This window comes from Macrobrachium rosenbergii, chromosome 48 (assembly GCF_040412425.1).
Source record: "Macrobrachium rosenbergii isolate ZJJX-2024 chromosome 48, ASM4041242v1, whole genome shotgun sequence".
Classification (NCBI taxonomy): Eukaryota; Metazoa; Arthropoda; class Malacostraca; order Decapoda; family Palaemonidae; genus Macrobrachium; species Macrobrachium rosenbergii.
Window position 1 is genome coordinate 25,702,993 of NC_089788.1, and position 19,591 is coordinate 25,722,583.

The window sequence follows — 19,591 nt, forward strand, 5'->3', positions numbered from 1 at the left end:
AAACATATGACCACTCTACTAGCAGAACTAAGTTCTTCCTGCGTGGTCTACGATAACATTCCCTTTTGCTAGAGTGTGTCTGGGGATTAAGGGTTATTCCTTTCCTCTGTCCAAATTAGGATCTCTGTTGCCAGCTGACACATAGCAAGGTATTTAGCCTGATACCTCTTTTGTGGGCCCACACACCTACTGGGAATAGTATTCTGGTGAACACTTGCAGGTCTGTTGACATCCCAAAGCAGAGACAACAAAACTGGTAGACCTTAACCTGCCGCACAAACCTGAGAAATATCTGGGAGGATAAATGTATTGGAACAGGAAAATAAGCATCCTGATGCAACAATGGACAAAACCTGCTGTTTCCATCGGGAAGAGAAAAGACTGATGTCAGTTATTGGTCACCATCCCCAAGGTATCGCTTAGAGGATTTGTCATCTCTTCCATTATGGCTTCCTGGCCAATATCGACCTTACTTCTCAGTCTAAGGCCTGGAACCTTGGTTAATTCATGCTGTATGAATTGAATGGGACTAGTATCAGTGAAGTGGGGGAGGGATGACAGTTAGTCTCCAGGAAAGTAACTTTTAACTTTTCTTCAGGGTCTTTACTACCCAAGGGTCTGCTTCTGTCTCATTCCAGGGAAGTGAAACTTTTTAGGAGTTCCTAAGCCTGCTACCTTGACAAAAGGGACTGTGAGTTCCTTTGGATGTTTGCCCATTCATTGTTACGGGATAGGGTCCCCTGGCAATAAAGTTCACTCTGGCCTGAATTACTTGGAGACTGTAGCTAATGAGATGGCATCAAACTCCCCAAGAATTTCATGTTGAATACATCCAATCTCTCTGTGATCAGTCCAGAAGAAAAGTTACTGGCTCATGATATCTGATGTTCTCATATTTCAAATTTTTAATATGAAGAGCATATATGAGAGACCCTTCAATACTTCATCTCTTTTCTTAAAAAGAAAAGTGATAGTCAGTTCATAAAAGATTATATTAATAACACTGATGCAATACCTAATGAAACCATTAACTTCCTAGTTCAGGTTAAATATTCTGGACTTTTGATAACTGTGTCCAAAAGTCTACCAGTAACACCCAGAACCCATTTTTGCCAGTTGGCCTTGACTAACATCCCCCATAAGAATTTATCACTGAAATTGGCTTCAGCATGTGAAAGAACTGCCAAAGATCAAGATAATGAACAGGCTGTGTCTGCAGCTAAGGCTTCAACTACTGGAGGAGGCTGTAAGCCAAAGTAGAAGAACCAGCTATTTGTAGTAGCCTCTTGATCAAAGATCAGGTAGAGATAGACAGTGTGTGGAATTACAATGGGTTTATTGTAATCTGGTTTCAACCCATTTCCTATTTGATCCTTAAGGTTATAGCATTATAGCAGATTTAATTAATAAGTGTAGGCTGATATCTGGCAAACCTAATTCTTGACTTGGTTAAAACACCATATATTATATTACCTAATAGTATTTGAACCAGTGACTAATTACTCTAATAGTTATGCCTTATTGGCATGGTGCTAAGGCAAATTTATAGAGAACAAATAATCTGAAACCAAATGGGATAAGCAATAAGGAGCTAATAGGCTAAAACAGCATATAAGTTGAAAAGATGACTGTTCAAACTAGATGACGCTAGTACAGTACTTGCATAGCTACCATTGATCTCATCTCTGAATGACTCATAAGCAAACCAGCCACTTGCCATATCACTACAAGTAACACTCATAAATGAAAAATGGTTGATTTTATAATACTACTAAGGGATTCAGAGCCAATGAAACACGATTTTTCGGCAACACCTTTTTATCAAAGCATCGGATAAAGGTGAAAGTTGGGAAGTGTACATTTTATAACCCTACCTAATTTTTGCAAGTATTATTTAGTACCTAAGTTCGATAATTTTGATATTTTTAGAGTAAAATGAAGTTGCTGATGCCAGAACCAAGAAAATCACAGACAAGGATCCTGAAAACCTGTGATGTAAACATATGACGTCATGAGACTCCATTCATCCACCAGGTAGGCAGTAAGTCACTAACACTTACACAGTCTAGGCTTCAACAAATTCGATAATGGCCAGCAGGATACGGAATTGTCCCCATGGTTGCAAGAATGCATTTGTGCTACGGCTTGCCTCTGTATACAAGCAAGAAGACCCATGGCAAGATTTACTATAGTGTGAATAGATAATCATTTCTATAGTGGGTAATAGTTACTTGGCCACCCCAGAAGTGTGGGCAGGAGCTGTTAGACATCCAAGGCCAAGAGAGACGATGTCTACCCAAGTGGGTGGAGTCACCTCCCACCTGGGGTATCTACGGGGGGATTTGGGGGGAAGTGAGCAAACCTTCTCTTTCTCTTGGCCTTGAGACAATCCCATCATTTAAGAAGTACTAGAAATCTGACATATCCATGAGAGCATGGAACCAGTCATCATTGACATCACTGCTAGCAACAGTGAGGACAGGGATGACCTCTTCCTCAAGAGTGAAAATGAAGACATTTTGGAGATAAATTATGTATAGTGTTAGACGCTTTATTTGTACATCTAAAACATATTTATTAAAACACAATGATTATAACAATATGTTCCTCATTCAAACTGATTTCAATATATTTTCCTTTCCATGCATATCAATATAAAGCATGTTACATTTGATTGATATTAAGTAGGTAAATAATAGCTTGCCCTCAAAATCTTGACTCCTACCATTACCTTTTATTTGCAGCGAGTATACGAGGGCGATTAAGGGCATAGTATGATATAAATTAAAAAAAGAAAAATAGCAATGGGTTACATTAATTGAAATAAAACAATGGCGTTGACCGTTATACCCCTAACAGTTGAGGGAAATGAGGTACTGCTTTTCATTTGAATTCTACCTCTAGTGACCGCTCCTGACTTGCTGCAAATAGAAGGCTAGTGTCGAAACCTGAGGTAAAACAAAACGGATTGTCTTTTTGTATTCCCGCCCTGAATATATGTAGATCTAACAAATCAGCTATAGACTGGTTCATTATGTGGATGAATTACATACATTGAATTATTTGTAAAGTAGAAACAATACAAATATCAAGAAAATGGAAGAATTCCAAGCTAACAACTTAGTACCAACAACTGCTGTGGAAGTTGCGATGAAACCTCCACAAAATAATAATAATAATAATAAAATTATTGAGAATGATAATGCAATCAAGGGGACGATGACAACTCCTTTCTCGCCACAGTGAAGAGACGTTTTCCCAGTATGTAAACTTCTCTTCGCTGTGGGTGGAGCCCCATGATGTCATAGGTTAATGTCATATTGTGTTCAAAACCCTTACCTGTGATTTTGATGGCTCTGGCATAGGAAACACACTTTTACCTGGATAAGTACCAGAACTATTAGGTAGGGTTATGAAATATACACTTGCCAACTTTCACCTTTATCCGATGCTTTGATAAAAAGGTATTGCCGAAAAACCGTGTTTCATCGGCTCTGAACCCCTTAGTAAATCCATCATCAAAAGGAAAAGGAAGATGGAAAAATTCATATTATGAAGAATAATGGCCAAATATTAATTGGGGTGAATTAATAGGCAAAATCTGGCAGTGCTGTGAGTTGTTGTGTTCATTAGCTAAACAGACAGTGGAATAATTTGTTCACAGGGTGCTCAATTGTTCCCAGATACATGCCCGCCAGTAGGAGTGTTTTTCTTATGTTTCTTTAGTGTGTGTCTGGAGCGGCTGGACTGCGGAATTAGGCTTATGTAAATTGATGGAACTTGTGTGAAAACAAATAGCTTTCAACACAGTAAGGTAGTTCTTTTAAGGTTTTCTGTACTGTATTACCAAGGTAAATATGGCGCCGATGAATGCACTTCCCTGAGGGACCTTGTCTGATTTATATTTGGCTGAAAATTTATTGTTAATGCACACTTGGAATGATTGCTTGCAGAAAAAGTTGTGTTAACTAACACCAAAAATCGTTGTCACAAAAAGTCTTTTAAGATGTGGTATTCTTATGTAGTCATATGCTCTCTGTATATCAAAGGAAATTGTTGCTGTAATTTGCTCTCATTCAGATCCTCTAATGTGGATCTAAATCTTTGGATACAAAGGGAGTTCTGGATATGATATGAAATTTATGTATGTACAAAGTAAGCACAGGAATTACAATTTTTCCCCATCACTTTACCCAAACAGCATGTCAAAGATAAGGGTCTATAATTATTAGGATCACGTGGGCCTTTTCTGGCTTAGCAATGAAACTTGCCCCTGTAAAGTTTTCTTGTCCTTAAATTGTTATAATATTGTAATACAGTAAGTACAATTTTGGTAATGGAGCTAGTTGGTTACTAATTTCAACTGATATAAAATATCTTAGCCAGTCCCACCTGTATGCGTTTATCGCTTCCTGCTGAATAGCTAAGTATTTTACCTTTTTGCTCCCCTCCCATCTACTTTAGTTTTCCTTCATTGCTTACACTTCTTTGTTTGATTTAGTAAGTATGATTTTGGTTCTCTGATAATGAATCCTTCGTTAATCCCTTTTCTTATGATGGTGATTTTTGTGTGACAAGAGCTGATGATTTCATTTGTCTTAGTAAGTCCTGCTAACAGCCAATTTGCATTTTCTTTGCCTAGATATGAAAAAAAGTTGTACTTTTAAAACAAAATTTATTGGGATGTTTTATGTATTACTTGTTTGGTTTCAGTATTATGCTTCTAATAAATATTATATTAGAATCTCATAAATTATGCTTCAGAGGATACAGGTAGTTCACAGACCCAGGATAATTTACTTCCATTGATCCCCTTGAACTCAAAAGATGACAACAGCACAATTACCAAATTCTTAGTCCCCAGGATAGTGCAGTTTACAAATGTTACAAGGACCAACTAGCTCTTTACTTAACATGTATTTGGATCATGTATTCGGAGATACATCTTGATTTTTTTAATTCAGATACTGTTTAAAAATCTAAGGTAAAGATGGATAGCTCATAAATAATAAATTTTGAATAAAAAACGTTCAGGATACTTATATAAATTGCTTCTTGGAGTGTTAGAAAAACGGTCACAAAACTCTACAATAGCTTTATTATTCCAGATTTACTCAAAAGGACTGGGAAAAGTTTAATAACCATTATGGGATGAATCGATTAGCCCAAACATTCTTAAGCAACTATGACTACCCAGATGTTGTCATGGCCGAACTTAATGGAGAGTCAACAGCTATTTGGGGAATATCTCCTCCTGCCCAGGTAAGCATGATATAGAACAGAGCAAAACTCATAGATTAGCTGTACCTTATAAATTTGTCTAACCTTTTCAGTATTTTCTGTAAATAAAGGTAACTATAATGAGCAAAATCCCAAAGCCATTCAAACCCCAGAAGGTAAAATTTAATGTCATTAGTGTTTTCCCATCAAACAGGAAAGGCAAGGTTTTCCAAAAATTAAAGACAGAGAAGAGTGGTCAAAGTGGTTGACTAAGTGTATAGTTTTATACTGCATCATACAGATTAATGATGCTAATTTTACCTGCAGAAAAGAGAAATCTCACGTCTTGAGAACAAAGAGAAAACAAAGTAGAGTTCTGGCACTTATAATGGAAATAATTTCTTGGAGTGCTGAACCAGATAAAAAAGTAACAGACACTGTTCTAAGTGCCCTTTTGCTTTTATAAAAGAGGAAATCTCTAGGAATGAGAGCAGAATTCCAGAAATTATACAGTATTTATTTATATATATAGATTTAGCAATGCCTGAATATTATTATGAGAGCCTCGTTATGATGTGTGGTACCCATCAGCATGAGAGACGTGATCCCATAACATTCCTTATAGAAAAGGCAAAATGACAAGAAGCGTGTCAAAACTTTAGTAAAAGCTGGGTAGTTGAAAAATTAATTTTTATGAGTTTTGCCTTTAAGAAAACAAAATGAAAATCTCCTCCAGTAGACCAAAACTGCTGAAGGGTTGATAGCAACATTAATCAAAATGATGAGAAGGAAAAAATGGTAACATTACTGAACCAATTCTTATTTTGTTAATAATGGAAATATTTTTCAAAACATTTTGCTACACTTATAGATCTCGATGGTGCCGGAAAAACGTTGTTGGAGTTTATGTACAGATAGTGGCACGAAAATATTAGATACAAAATCATTGTTGTCAGGAGCTTGCTGTAACTCACAGTTCTTGAACTTGAGTGTAAAGCTTTTTGGAGGCTACCTGTTTTGTATTGGTAAAGTTTTGATCTCTGGTCTCTCAAGTACAGATCTAAGGGAGTCTGGTAACCTATGTATTATATACTATCACCTGAAAACTTATTGCCGTTTTTCAGTACACAAATATTATTCCTAAAAACCTACTCAGTTTTTCAGTACATAAATATTATTCCTGAAAACTTACTCAGTTTTCAGTACATAAATTTTATTCCATTCTAGGAAAAGAATATAAAGGAAGATATTATATACCTAGTCTCAAAAGTTGCAGCAACAGTAAAAATTGAAAACAATAGTAGGCAAAACATTTTTACCTAAATCAGAATATGGAAATTCGTGTCCATGATTGTAGTGATGTCGAATAATTAGTGTTAGAAGTAGCAACAATGCATAGGAACTCCTTATCCAGAGCTGTATAAAATTTAATATGGGCATTATGTAGAGTTTCATACAATATGTTACCTCCATCGCTACATCAGTCTTGTTAGCTAATAATTATCATGTTTAGGTTTTTTTACTAAGGAGATATTGTATTCTTTCAAAAGATAAGGATAAAAGCACACTCTCTCACCATTTTGCATAGATATAAGCTAATGTAAGTAAGTTAGAAGTTAAAATTGAAAACTTTTATGTAACTGCTTTAAAATGGCATGAATCCATGGAGAAAATATGGAACTGTCTTCCTGATATTTGTTATTTTTATTTATTGTTCAGTATTTTTAGATCTTTTAACTGAAAGTAAAATTGAGAACTGATACATCCTTTGGTGCTTCAGACTTAACTGAGATCAAAGAAAAACATTGTATGTCATTTATTATGGATCACTGTATGTAATTGGATAAGTATATATTTACAGTTGGATGTTTTGATATCCATAGGATAAACTTATTCAAGACCTCGAGAGCAACCATACCATAAAAGTCAAGATTAACTGGAGTATTAAAAGACCTTCTAATTCACCTGATGTAGCTGCACAGTGCAAGGATGAAAAGGAAATCACCTTGAAAGCATATGAAAGTAAGCAAACATGGACAACTTTCTGTACTTGTAAGCAGTATTAGTGACATTAATTATTTTTATCATTTCAATGTACATTATGCTTTGTGCATGTCTTCTTAAGAACTGACTTTTGTCATTATCATTATTAATGTTTTTAAGATTGGTTATTCCATGACAAGATTGTCTGCATGTTTCTATCCTCTTTTTAAGTCTCACGCATAATTTCCTGTATTTTCTTTTTAAACTTCACACATCAGAATTTCCTTCATTTTTTAAGCGTCCATGTTTCAGCTGAACTCAGAAGCAGCTGACTTACATACACACCTTAAACTTTTAACCTTACTTACCAGCAAATTTATATTGCTGACTTGGTCATTTTACCCAAAAAGGTCATTTACTCATTTCAAGACGCATTAGAGGTAACCAAGTTGATGGTTTATGCTGTAGAATCTGTCCAAATACATTTCTGTATATAATTTGTCTTTAACTTAGCAGTCGAGTGTCGAAATATAAAACGTTCTTCAACATACTGTGATAAAAATTATACCCATAGTGCCCAAATCCTGAGGGCACAGAAGTTTTATGCTGAAACTGAAGCAGCTGTAATGGGATAGCTGAAAAGAAGCTTAAACCAGTTATTTGCTAAGCACTTCAGTCACTGTTCACTCATATACTTTTGTTATAAAGTTATAATTTGTGACAGTCACTAAATTTGTAACTCAATGTCTTTGGTTATGTATTTGGCCAAATCTTTAATTTTTACACTTTTGCAGGTAACAAACGTAATCCAATTAGAGAGTCTTTGGTTCAGATTCTGCAAGGAAACTGGGAAAAGAATACTGAGAGCAATCTAGTTATCATAAAAAACCTTTTCCCAAAATTCTTAAAGGTTACTAACAAGGGTCAAGCATCTTATGTAACACAATTAGAAGGTAAGAAAAAATTTTTTGAACTTTAAAAACCTTTACAGAAAAATTTGATAAAAGTTGCTACATTGGATAACCATTTTTCAATCATTCACTGATTATTTTAGGTTATTTAGACTATTTTTTTAAATGAATGCTATGCTATTTATTTTCCTTTAGTAAAGTTAAATGACAGGAAGTTTAACAGTTTTAATGTTTATCAATATTTAACTTTACTACAGATGAGGAGAAGGGCTTTGTTGATCTTGAGTTCACCCTTCGGTCTGGTGGCTTCAGGAATCTATCTTCAAGACAAGAATGGTGGGAGGTACAGGAGAATAACTGTACGAATTTCAAGCAGCTTCCCCATAACCAAAGATGTGGCTTTGGCTTTCTTACTGTATATACTTTTAATGACAAAGCCTTCCCTGAAGGCCTTAGTTTGATCTCAGGAGGAGGGTACGTAGTACAGTGCTTTTTACTACAGAAAAAAACTGTTTATTCATAGGGAAATACAGCCATCACCTTTTATATTAGGAGTATCCTTTAGCATAGGCTGGAATGGCCATTGAATCTTGGTAACAAGGTAGTTAACTGGTGGAAATGAGGGGCGAGAGGAGATAATCCCTCACTCACCTCCCTTCTGCCACTTCACTCAGCCATCATCATGAGACATCGCCTGCACCCTCTTCCCGGTGTTCTTATTAGATTCTTGGATATGGATGGGTAGCTTGTACCATTGTTTTCTTTCACCTCCATTTCATCATTTTGTTTATTCTTGTATCTGATGGTTTTGCTTTTCTCTACAGAGAAGAAATATGACCAGCACTGTGTGGAGGTTTTGGGAAGCCTTGAGGTTGCTTCATGTCTCCCATATCATTAGACCTAGAGAAATCCTGTGCTTGTTGTAAGGACAGGGACTGTATTCATTCCCCTCCTCGTGATGAATGTGCTTCTTGGCCCCTCACCTCAGTGGGAGAAGTATGGCAAGAGTGAGGAAGATTTCACCAGGTTCCTTCCAGTTCCTTTCTTCCACTAACTGCCATTCATCTTCCTCTACACCTGGATCTTCCCTATCTAAGAGGGCTAGCCAGGCTGTCAGTTGCTGGCTAGATTCCTGACTTGCTGGCAGGAAGGAAGAATGGAAAACCAACCACCACTGTCTGCTGCTGCCTCTACAGTTCCTGTAGCTACCCGTCTGATGCAGATGATCCTTCAATGGCAGTTGTGTTGCCTGCAGCTGACCCTGTAGGTGTTGTGACTTCTTCCACATCAGACGCAATCAGTCCTTCAGAGGCAAATAAGAAGTTTGAGAAGAAAAGGAAAAAGTGAACTCGACATTCTACCTCTTTGTCATCAGCTTCCTCTTCTTTGTCATCTTCCAGCTCATCTTCTTCTCCTCCTCCTCATCAATGGACTTCTCTGAGCTGGGGGCTCTGTCTATCTCTTGGAAGGAGAGCAGAGATGCCAGTTCACAGTAAATGAACATCAAACCTCAGGCAAGGCTGGCACCATCACACATGCCCATTTGAACATGAGGACCACCCACCATGCACGCTTGGGCTAACATTGGGGGAGCCATATGCATCTTCCTCACCCCCCCAATTCCAGGTGTGTGGACCAGTTGCGGGTTGGAGCTTGGGGTAGTCCAGCCCCTTAGCAGCTCAGCTGAGTTGCAACAGGGTGGGAGCACAAACTGTTCGTTCTCTGGTCCATGCACAGCCCCTGGACTATGCATGATTGAGCAGCAGGATGGGCTTTACCTCAAGTTCACTTCAGGGGGTGCATAAAGGAGACCCTGCACACCCTTTTCACTTTAGTTCCCTCTCATTTCAGGTTTCTGTGGCACAGGGCTCTATCAATCTGGTCAACCTATTCACCAGACAAGTAGGAGGTTGCAAGAGTTGCTTGAGCAACTAGAAGCATGACATTTCTGGGTGGAGTCCAACTCCAGACACTGGCAAGGGGCTACCCGACTCCTAAGGGGTAAGTCTCCTAATATAAAGGCTGATGGTTGTATCCCCGAAGGAACAAATAACGAATTTTTAAAAGAATTTGTATTTTTGCAAGGTATATAAACCAGGGCCTTTTATATAGGTTGTACCAAATTTGATCACCCTGCTAGCAGAGCAGGACAGTTAAGTTGGCCTGTGGCAGAAGGAAAAAGTGAAGTGGCAAGGTTCGGCAAGAGATGGGGATACCCCCTGTCACCAGCCATCTTGCTCCTAAAGAAACTCCTAATTAAAAAGGCTCTTGTTTGTATACTTAGGAAAACTAGAAATTAAAAATCTGTTACTTTAATAAGTGTAATATTTCTTATTTCTTGCTATTGCTACGTCTGTTACTCAAATTAGAGTAATAACTTAGTAATGGTCAGCTTTGAAACTCGCCAAATTTGGTACTCAATATATTTTAACAAGGAAAAATTATCTTGGCACTCATCATTGTCTGGTACTCTATGTACGCACTAATACGTACATGTCTGAGTTGAGGTGCTGTGACGAATAACCCTTTGTACACCCAACAAAGGGTTCATGTGTTAGTGTCAGCTTAGCTTCAAATCAATCAGAACCCCTTTCAATCCACTGTCACCTTTTTTGTCCATTTTTTATGCTTTCAAGCTATTTTTTGTGCACACAGTACCTCATGGGTCCTAAGAAAAATAGTTGTGATAATAGTGAGAAAAATAAAATAATTAGAAGCAAGATAGAGCAAAGAAAAGATGAAAGCTAAATACAAGAAAGGTATTTGCATGTCTGATCTTTCTGCTGAGTACCATATGCTAAAAACTAAGATCTCCACCTTTGTAAAAAAAAAAAAAAAAAAAAAATAAAGAAGCAACTATAGCAGTGAATGGTGCTAAAAGAGTCAGAACTGTAACACAACAAACGGTCTCAAACATTCAAGTAGGAACATTTCTGTTGATCTGGGTACATAAAAAATAGTGGGTAACAGTGTTTCCAAAGCTACAAATTGCAAAAGAGCAAAAGTGTTGCCTGCCAATCTTTTGTAAACCAAGCTTGAAATAAGTGCTGAAGTTAGTGACTTTAAAGCCAGCCATGGCTATTTTGGTAACTTTTAGAAGGGAAGTGGCATAAATAGTTTGGTGAGGCATGGAGCCAGTACCAACCAAAGTGCTACCTATGAATTATTTAGAAATTTAGGAATTATGTAAAGGCTGAGGGTTTCAGTCCCCAACATGTGTAACTCTTATGAGACAGGGTTATTTTGAAAAAATAGCCAAACAGGACCTACATAATTCATAATGAAAAGACATCGTCAGAGCACAAGCCAATGAAAGACTGGCTAACTCTGGTGACGTCTGGGAACGCTAGTGGAGACAAAATGCGAGCCTCTAGTAGTCTATCGTAGTGAAATCCCTCAAGTTTTAAAATGATAATGTTAAAAAAATCAAGTTACCTGTGATGTGGAATGCAAATAGCAAAGCTTGGGTTACCAGGTAGTTTTTCAAAGAGTGGATTAATAAAGTTGTTGGTCAGTCTGTAAAAAAAATATTAACAGGAGAAAAATTTGCTTATTAAGTTTGTAAGAGCCCAACACCGTCTCTTCCAAACACGTGTGCATTCGTGCATTCGTCAATTGTCATCCATCGGAGTGAACGAGAAAACAAGAGCATCTCGTTTTCTTTCCCTAACGGAATGTGACTTCAACCATACAATATTTCCGTCTGTTTCTCCCTAACCATTGTTGTCTTGATTTATGTACAATCACCACTACTTGCATTGCCATGCAAGCATTCTAATCATGTACTCCTAATGTTCCACCGAATCTTCTGTATCAAACTGTATGTGTGTTTCTGTTTGTGAAGACGCCAAATGTCTCTCCATTTCACATATATTATGCTACTGCATTGTATTCATTGATCTGTCTCAAATCTCATGCAATTGGCCATATGTAGAATTTCCTGGCCTTTCCATTAATGTATGTTTTAACACCGTACGTTTATTATGTCTCAATATCGCCATCTGTTTGTCTGCCGACAAACACAGATGTCTGAATCTTTTATCTCTGTTTTGCTCTGTCTGTATGTACATGCTACGTTTCGGTCCGCACATGTCAATAACATCTCCACAGATTCTGTACATTTAATCTCAGTAAGGAACTACCAATAAACCAGTTAACAACCAGCCAGTATGTCACTCCAGGCATCTTCACAAACAGAAACACACATACAGTTTGATACAGAAGATTCGGTGGAACATTATGAGTACATGATTAGAATGCTTGCATGGCAATGCAAGTAGTGGTGATTGTACATAAATCAAGACAACAATGGTTAGGGAGAAACAGACAGAAATATTGTATGGTTGAAGTTGTGTTCCGTTAGAGAAAGAAAACAAGATGCTCTTGTTTTGTCTCGTTCACTCCGATGGATGACAATTGATGAACGCACGAACACACACGTGTTTGGAAGAGATGGTGTTGGGCTCTTACAAATACTCTCCCCCAAGACATGGGTAACGTCTGATTAATTGGCCCGGCTGCGGAGACGACTGCTCAGGCGGAGGGTGCGGTGCGGTTGTGTTTGGAAGAGACGGCGTCGGGGCAACGGGCTCTTATAATACTCCCCACCCAAGCAAGACATCAGTGCAGAAATTGTCTTGCCGACAATTGTAGTTAGCTCGAAGGGCTTGGGCTAGAGGCGGGTAGGAGGCTGAAGGGCGGCGCCGGCCAGCAGGAGCTCGAGGAGGACGGGAGCAGGTTGAAGGGTGGCGTCGGATGACCCTTCGGTGGCTGGCTCAAGGGCTGAAGGATGACGGTGGCTGATCCTTGGTAGCCAGCTCGAGGGGGGCGGCAGCAGGCTGAAGGATGACGTTGGCTGGTCCTACATTGGTCAGCTCGTCCAGTACGAGTGCGGGGGCAGCTTCAGGTTTCCTTGAGGAGGCATCCAGGGCTCCAGTGGTGGGGTGGGTCATCTCGAAGGGTCGGACTTCTACTGAGAACTCAGGAACGGCGGGAAGCAGCGAGGCAGCGAAGGGTCTGTCTGCGCATGGGGCGTCATCTTGGGTCAGCCAGGTCCTGCAGGTCACTCCGGGGTCACCAGTGTAAGGACTGGGTATTGAGTGACATACTGGCTGGGTGTTAACTGGTTTATTGGTAGTTCCTTACTGAGATTAAATGTACAGAATCTGCGGAGATGTTATTGACGTGCGGACCGTAACGTAGCATCTACATACAGACAGAGCCAAACAGAGATAAAAGATTCAGACATCTGTGTTTGTCGGCAGACAAACAGATGGCGATATTGAGACATAATAAACGTACGGTGTTAAAACATACATTAATGGAAAGGCCAGGAAATTCTACATATGGCCAATTGCATGAGATTTGAGACAGATTAATGAATACAATGCAGTAACATAATATATGTAAAATGGAGAGACGTTTGGCGTCTTCACAAACAGAAACACACATACAGTTTGATACAGAAGATTCGGTGGAACATTATGAGTACATGATTAGAATGCTTGCATGGCAATGCAAGTAGTGGTGATTGTACATAAATCAAGACAATAATGGTTAGGGAGAAACAGACGGAAATATTGTATGGTTGAAGTCACATTCCGTTAGAGAAAGAAAACGAGATGCTCTTGTTTTGTCTCGTTCACTCCGATGGATGACGACTGACAAACGCACGAACACACGTGTTTGGAAGAGACAGTGTCCGGCTCTTACAAATACTCTCCTCCAAGACGTAGGTAACGTCTGATTAATCGGCCCGGCTGCGGAGACGACTGCTCAAGCGGAGGGTGCGGTGTGGTTGTGTTTGGAAGAGACGTCGTCGGGGCAACGGGCTCTTACAAGTTTCTACCGATTTTGGACAGTGCTCTTGCCCACCCAACAGACTTGCAGGACAAGTTGTTAGAGGAGTCAAATCTCAAAACTGTCAGGTTTTTGCCTGCAGCAGAACTACTCTGATCCAGCCATGAACCATCAGGCCATCTCTAATTTTAAAACTACACAAAGGCACTTTTCCAGAGGTGCTTAGATGAGCTCAGACACTCAAGTGATCCCCAGAGAATTCTGGAATAATCATTTTAATAAACTTTACTGCCAAACTCTTACTAGTAAGGTCTGTGGCAAAGTCACCTACAGGAACATGAGCTCTGCATAGAAAAATTTGTGGCCAGAAGCTGTAACTCAAAGGAACTTTGAGGTCTTTGAGCTGAGCCTAGCTCAGTTTTGGAGGCTACTATGTCTTTGGGCAAGTCCATAAACCTGGAAGTCAGTGATGAAGATGTGGAAGAGTAAGTGGAGGAGCACAAAGAAGACCTGCCCACCAAGGAACAGCAAGAGATTCAAAGGGAGCAGCAGCAGATGGTGGCAGAGGAACTGTCATCAGGTGATGAGGATGAAAAGGAGAAGGTCCCTAGTTCATTAATAAAAGAAATTTGTGCAAAATGTGTGAAGTGCAAATTTTGTGAAAAAACATCACCCTAATAAGCCGGAATGTAAATTTGTTGAGTGATGACAGTATCCCACTTAAGAAGCATTCTGAAAAGACATCAAAAGCAAACAATACTACTGTAGATAGATTTTTCGTGAAAATTAAACCTGTTGAGTCCATCAAGGCTCAGTGGTGATAAGAGATAGGAAATTGAAAAGGGGGGGGGGACACCAAAAGTGGAAGTGCCCAAAGTTTTATTGGAAGGGAACTCTCCTTCCAAACAATATCTTCCTTCTCATTACCTTCCTCACTACCATCTCCTTATGCCATCAGCTCTTCTCATTACAGGTAAAATGTAGTAACTATATACAGTATTTATTTGTATAATCTATTTTTTATGTATGATCATGTATTTAGTTGCAAAAATTAAAATGCAAGCCCATCAATGCATAAAATATCTTAAAAAACAGCATTTTCTGGGGGTCTGGCACCAGTTAATTTACCTTACTCCTTATGGGAAAAATTCATTTGGTGCTCATCATTTTCGTCACTCGTCGTGCCTTCCAGAACCAATTAATGACGAATATGAAGCGTCACTGTACTGCTGTAATTACATTAGTTAACACTAGACTCGTTTATCTGATGTGAATAACAGTGTTATGCCTATGATACACTATTACATTCTGTTCTCTTACTTGTTATTTTTTTCTCTGGTCATTGAATTCCATATAAGCAATTACTAAATGAAATTCTATTTATCAGGATTGTTGGAATGTACACCACGCTGGTACTTGTCGCTGGGAAGATGCTAAGAGGTTACTTTGCTGGGTCAGCCCTTAAAATTATGTTTGAAGATCTACCCAATGTTGATCGAATTCTCCAGGTAAGTTTACTGATTTCCAAGTGTGCACAGTAGCTTAAATTTCCCACTCTGCATTTTAAAAATACACTGAAATACAGTAAGTTGTTAGGCAGGCATCCATATTGTAATGCAAATGAATCATTTTTAATTATACCAAGAGGCCCAGCACATTTCAAGGTTGTTTATAGACTTTTATAAGATATTTAAAATAGGTCTTCTTAAACAGCATCATACTGAATTACAGTAAACACCCCGTGTTCGTGTCTCACTATTTGCGGACTCACGTATTCGCGGATTTCTTTGTGGAACGTATCTACCCATTATTCGCGGAAAATTCACCCATTCGCTGTATTTTTCACTGAGAAATATTCTCTGATTACTGTATTTTCATATCATTTTCATGACTAAATGCACTTTTTGTGATAAAACTATTAAAATACTCAGGTATAAGCATTTTTAGAGTTTTTTTTTTTTAAACTATCAAAATAAGCAGTTCTAAGTGTTTTTAGAGGGATTTTAAGTATTCGCGGATTTTAGCTATTTGTCTGGGGTTTACTGTATTTTCTGATCTTGGAATTTAATGAGAGTGAGAAAATAAAAATATAAGCTAGCTAAGACCTTCAGTATTATGGCCAAAGTGTAAACTTTTCATTTCATACCCTACTCATACTTCTTTCTGTTTAAGCTTTCTTCAAATTTTGACCAGAATAATGCTTGAAATAAGAGTGCAAATAATTATATGTTATATTGTAGTACATACATACTTTAAGGAGGCGTGAGTTGCACATAAACATATAAACATTATTGTTGATAAGTGAGGTATTTTAATGGTATATTAACATAAGAATGAAATATTCACTATAAGGGTACAAGGGAATAAATGCAGTGAACATAAGCAAAGTCTTTCTTGTACATCAAACATACCACATTCTTCATATACCAACAGTTACGGTAACTGACATCAGCAAACCGCTATTTCTTGATTCAATTGTTTATGTCAGTACAGTCAGCCCCTGGTATTCATGGGGAACAGGGACTACAACCTCCTGCGAAAAGCTAAAATCCGCGAATACTTGACACATCTTCTATAAATGCTTATTTTAATAGTTCAAACGCCAAAGACCTCTCGTCTGAAATGCATATAACTACCTATTTTAATAGTTCAAACACTAAATATACCTTAAATCACTTCAATATCATTTCTGAACAGAGTAGCTGTATGTGCTATACGAGGTAAGAAAACTGGTTTAGGGAGCTATAGCCACTGAGAGGGTTCACCATAAGGAGGTCCCTCCTATAAGGAGAGGAGAAAACTGGTTTATTACCAGGGCAAAACTTACAAACCAGAAATATTTAAATATGCATTAAAAAACACATTTTATTGATATTTTGCTGTTTACATTAATATTAATATTTGAAAATTAGTAAATATTTTTTATAAAAAATTTATTTAGTCATGAAAATAATATGAAAATACAGTAATTAGTGAATATTGCCCTATGAAAAAACCTGCGAATAGGCGAATTTTCCGTGAATACAGGCAACTTGGAGATATGTTCCACAGAAAAACCCGGGATTAGGTGAAGCTATGAATAGTTGGGGGTTGACTGTACTTGTTTTTATTTATCCTATTGTCTTGCACACAGTAATAAGTAGTTGTTAATTATAAGAAAGAGTAGTGAATTCTTAGACAAGTCACAAGGTTAGTAAGCCTGATTTAATGTATGAAGATTTGCATTTGACCTAATTAAATTTTGCTTCTAGGCCTATTTGCTACTCAGATATATGCATTATCAGTGGTATATACAAAACCTGAGACAGGCATGGAAAGCACAACCTAGTGTAATCTATTGAAAATCAGTTTTGCACAATACACGATGTATATGATGAAATCATGTTTTTGGACGTAATTTTAATGATTCCACGATACACGAGATTAGATGATACACGAGTATATACACCAATTACGGCTCTTTTGTATGCTGTATATTTTTGAGTTTCAAAGAATGTTTTTTGTTGGAAACAAACTGTGCTTGCGTATTTACAGAGCAAGCTTCAGTTGTGCAATCCAGAAAAATTCAAAAACTGAAACAGCATGTGGCGCTGCCCTGGTAGCTGCCCAAGAACTAATGGCGGCTGATTCAGATATATCCCAGATCATGGTAGTTCCCGGAAAACAGAGTGTCTGATTTAAGAGGTCGGATTGTGTAAGGGTTTATATCCTATTAAATGAGGTGGAACTAACAGTCATACTTAAAGTTCATCACATTTGAAAATGTGTTCTGGAAGGTATCCTTGCCCGTTAATCAACTATTTCAAATTTTTTGGGAATCAGACAGCCACCACTTCAATGGTGAACACTGCATTGCCAGTAATTTTTATATTTTTAAGTCCTCGCTTAATATCTGGATCTATGTAACCAGCTGCTACTTGCCGTCTTGCTCATGCCAGCACATTTGCTAAAATCGGAGGTGGTATCAAGTACAAGTCCCACTCAGAGGTTGACAGATATTCTATGTACAATCAAACTTATCATCTCTGGGAGTTTAGGATGAACAGTTTGAAGGCCCCATAGTTCAACCTCCCGAATGATCAGTAGCCATTTGTCTGGTAATTCTACATCCCATGATGGTGAACAGGGGCTAGGGTGCCAATCATATGTGTCTGTTCAGTCTCAAGGATATTGTGCAATAGTGCAAGAGCATGTTATATGGCTCATTGGTGACATTTTAACCTCCCTCACCCCCTACTGTACTAGATTCTTGCCATTGTAAGGGTTTTCATAGATATGTATAAGTAAACACTAGGTTGTTGCCTGTTAACTAAATTAGCTAGACTTTCCTGCCTCTTACCTGCTCCTGTTTTCTATCCTTACCCAATCTTAATAATGGTTAATGATCCATGCACAGTTAGGCTATGACTGTTTCCTCATAAAACATGTATGAATATGAGGTTGGACAGCACGACATCCCACCTGAAAAACTGATTAGCTGATGTGGTTGAGCACTGTTGCTAAGCTCTATACTTAGTGTTGAATCCAATCTCATCAGACTGACAATCTTCAAGGGACTGGGAGTATTTGCATATAACTGGTTGTTAGCCTAGGGCAGCCCGTGAGAAAGATTAGCTTTATGGCAAGCACGGGAAAATACCGGGAAAGCTTATAATAGCAAAAGTTTAGTATATACATAAAATGCACTGAACAGTGAAGACCAAAAACACATAAAGGGAAACTTCTTCACCCCCTGTCCAAAAATCAAATCAAAACAAATAAACTTCTTATAGCTCATTGAAGTCATATGGATATACATATCAAGAAAATGTAAACATTCAGACAATACCAAACCTTATTTTGATCCCCATTTTCGAATGATAATTTTTCAAGGTTTATATAGATATCTTTTGTGAAACCTGTACCAGTCTTTGAAGCTTGGAAACAAGGTTTTCAAATTTATTAGTATCTCGTGTGGGGCAGAATAATGTTACATTACTCAAAAATGAAGATGAACTGATAGATAAAAATTACCATATTATGCCTCTTCAAAGAAGTTATAACATGAACTGTTAAATCTACATTACTAAACAATAAAAGCAATAATGTGTTATTAAAGTGGCAAAATTTAAATTCAATGTACAGAGTCTTCTGAAACTTGAAGTTCGAGCCAAAACAGATAGCTGGGACCATATCTACTTAAAACTCTTCAGTGCAAGTGTAGTAAATATTGACACACAATAGAACAACGTGTAATAGTGGCAGCATATGTGCATACTTCATTAAAGGTCAAAAGAATGCTCATAAATCAGCCAAAACTGAATTAATCACCAATCAATCAAGTATATCTGTTCCTGTTTGTGATATTTTACTATCTCTAAAACCCAAGCAACCAAAGCTGCAACTACTATCACAAAAACAAATATATCAGTTCTTGTTGGCAATACCTTGTGAGAGGGTGCGAAAGAAAGAGCAGGAGACAAGAACTGCTAGTTTATTGATTTTTTTTTATTAAGCTGGCCTTATGCCAGCACGTGCTCTTGCTCATAGAGCAGCCCGTAAAGGTTTATTGAGGAAGCGGCCCGTTGTGTGGATGTCGGCGTATACGCGGACGTCAGTACAAAAAATATACAAGTGACCCGAGGTCAAAACTATTCTCTACACAAAACAGGACAGGTACATACAGATAACGTGATGAT

At 38.0% G+C, this 19,591-nt stretch overlaps 1 protein-coding gene across 9 annotated transcripts in view; it reads left to right on the forward strand.

The window, feature by feature from the left end:
* The window catches only part of Piezo (piezo type mechanosensitive ion channel component), a 366,537-nt gene that overhangs the window by 336,119 nt on the left and 10,827 nt on the right, over positions 1-19,591 (forward strand). For all 9 annotated transcript variants that reach the window (XM_067091426.1, XM_067091428.1, XM_067091429.1 and 6 more), the window contains 5 exons: positions 5,109-5,262; positions 7,104-7,242; positions 7,998-8,156; positions 8,372-8,588; positions 15,301-15,421. In XM_067091426.1, the coding sequence (XP_066947527.1) occupies positions 5,109-5,262; positions 7,104-7,242; positions 7,998-8,156; positions 8,372-8,588; positions 15,301-15,421 (790 nt within the window). The remainder of the gene's footprint in view (positions 1-5,108; positions 5,263-7,103; positions 7,243-7,997; positions 8,157-8,371; positions 8,589-15,300; positions 15,422-19,591) is intronic.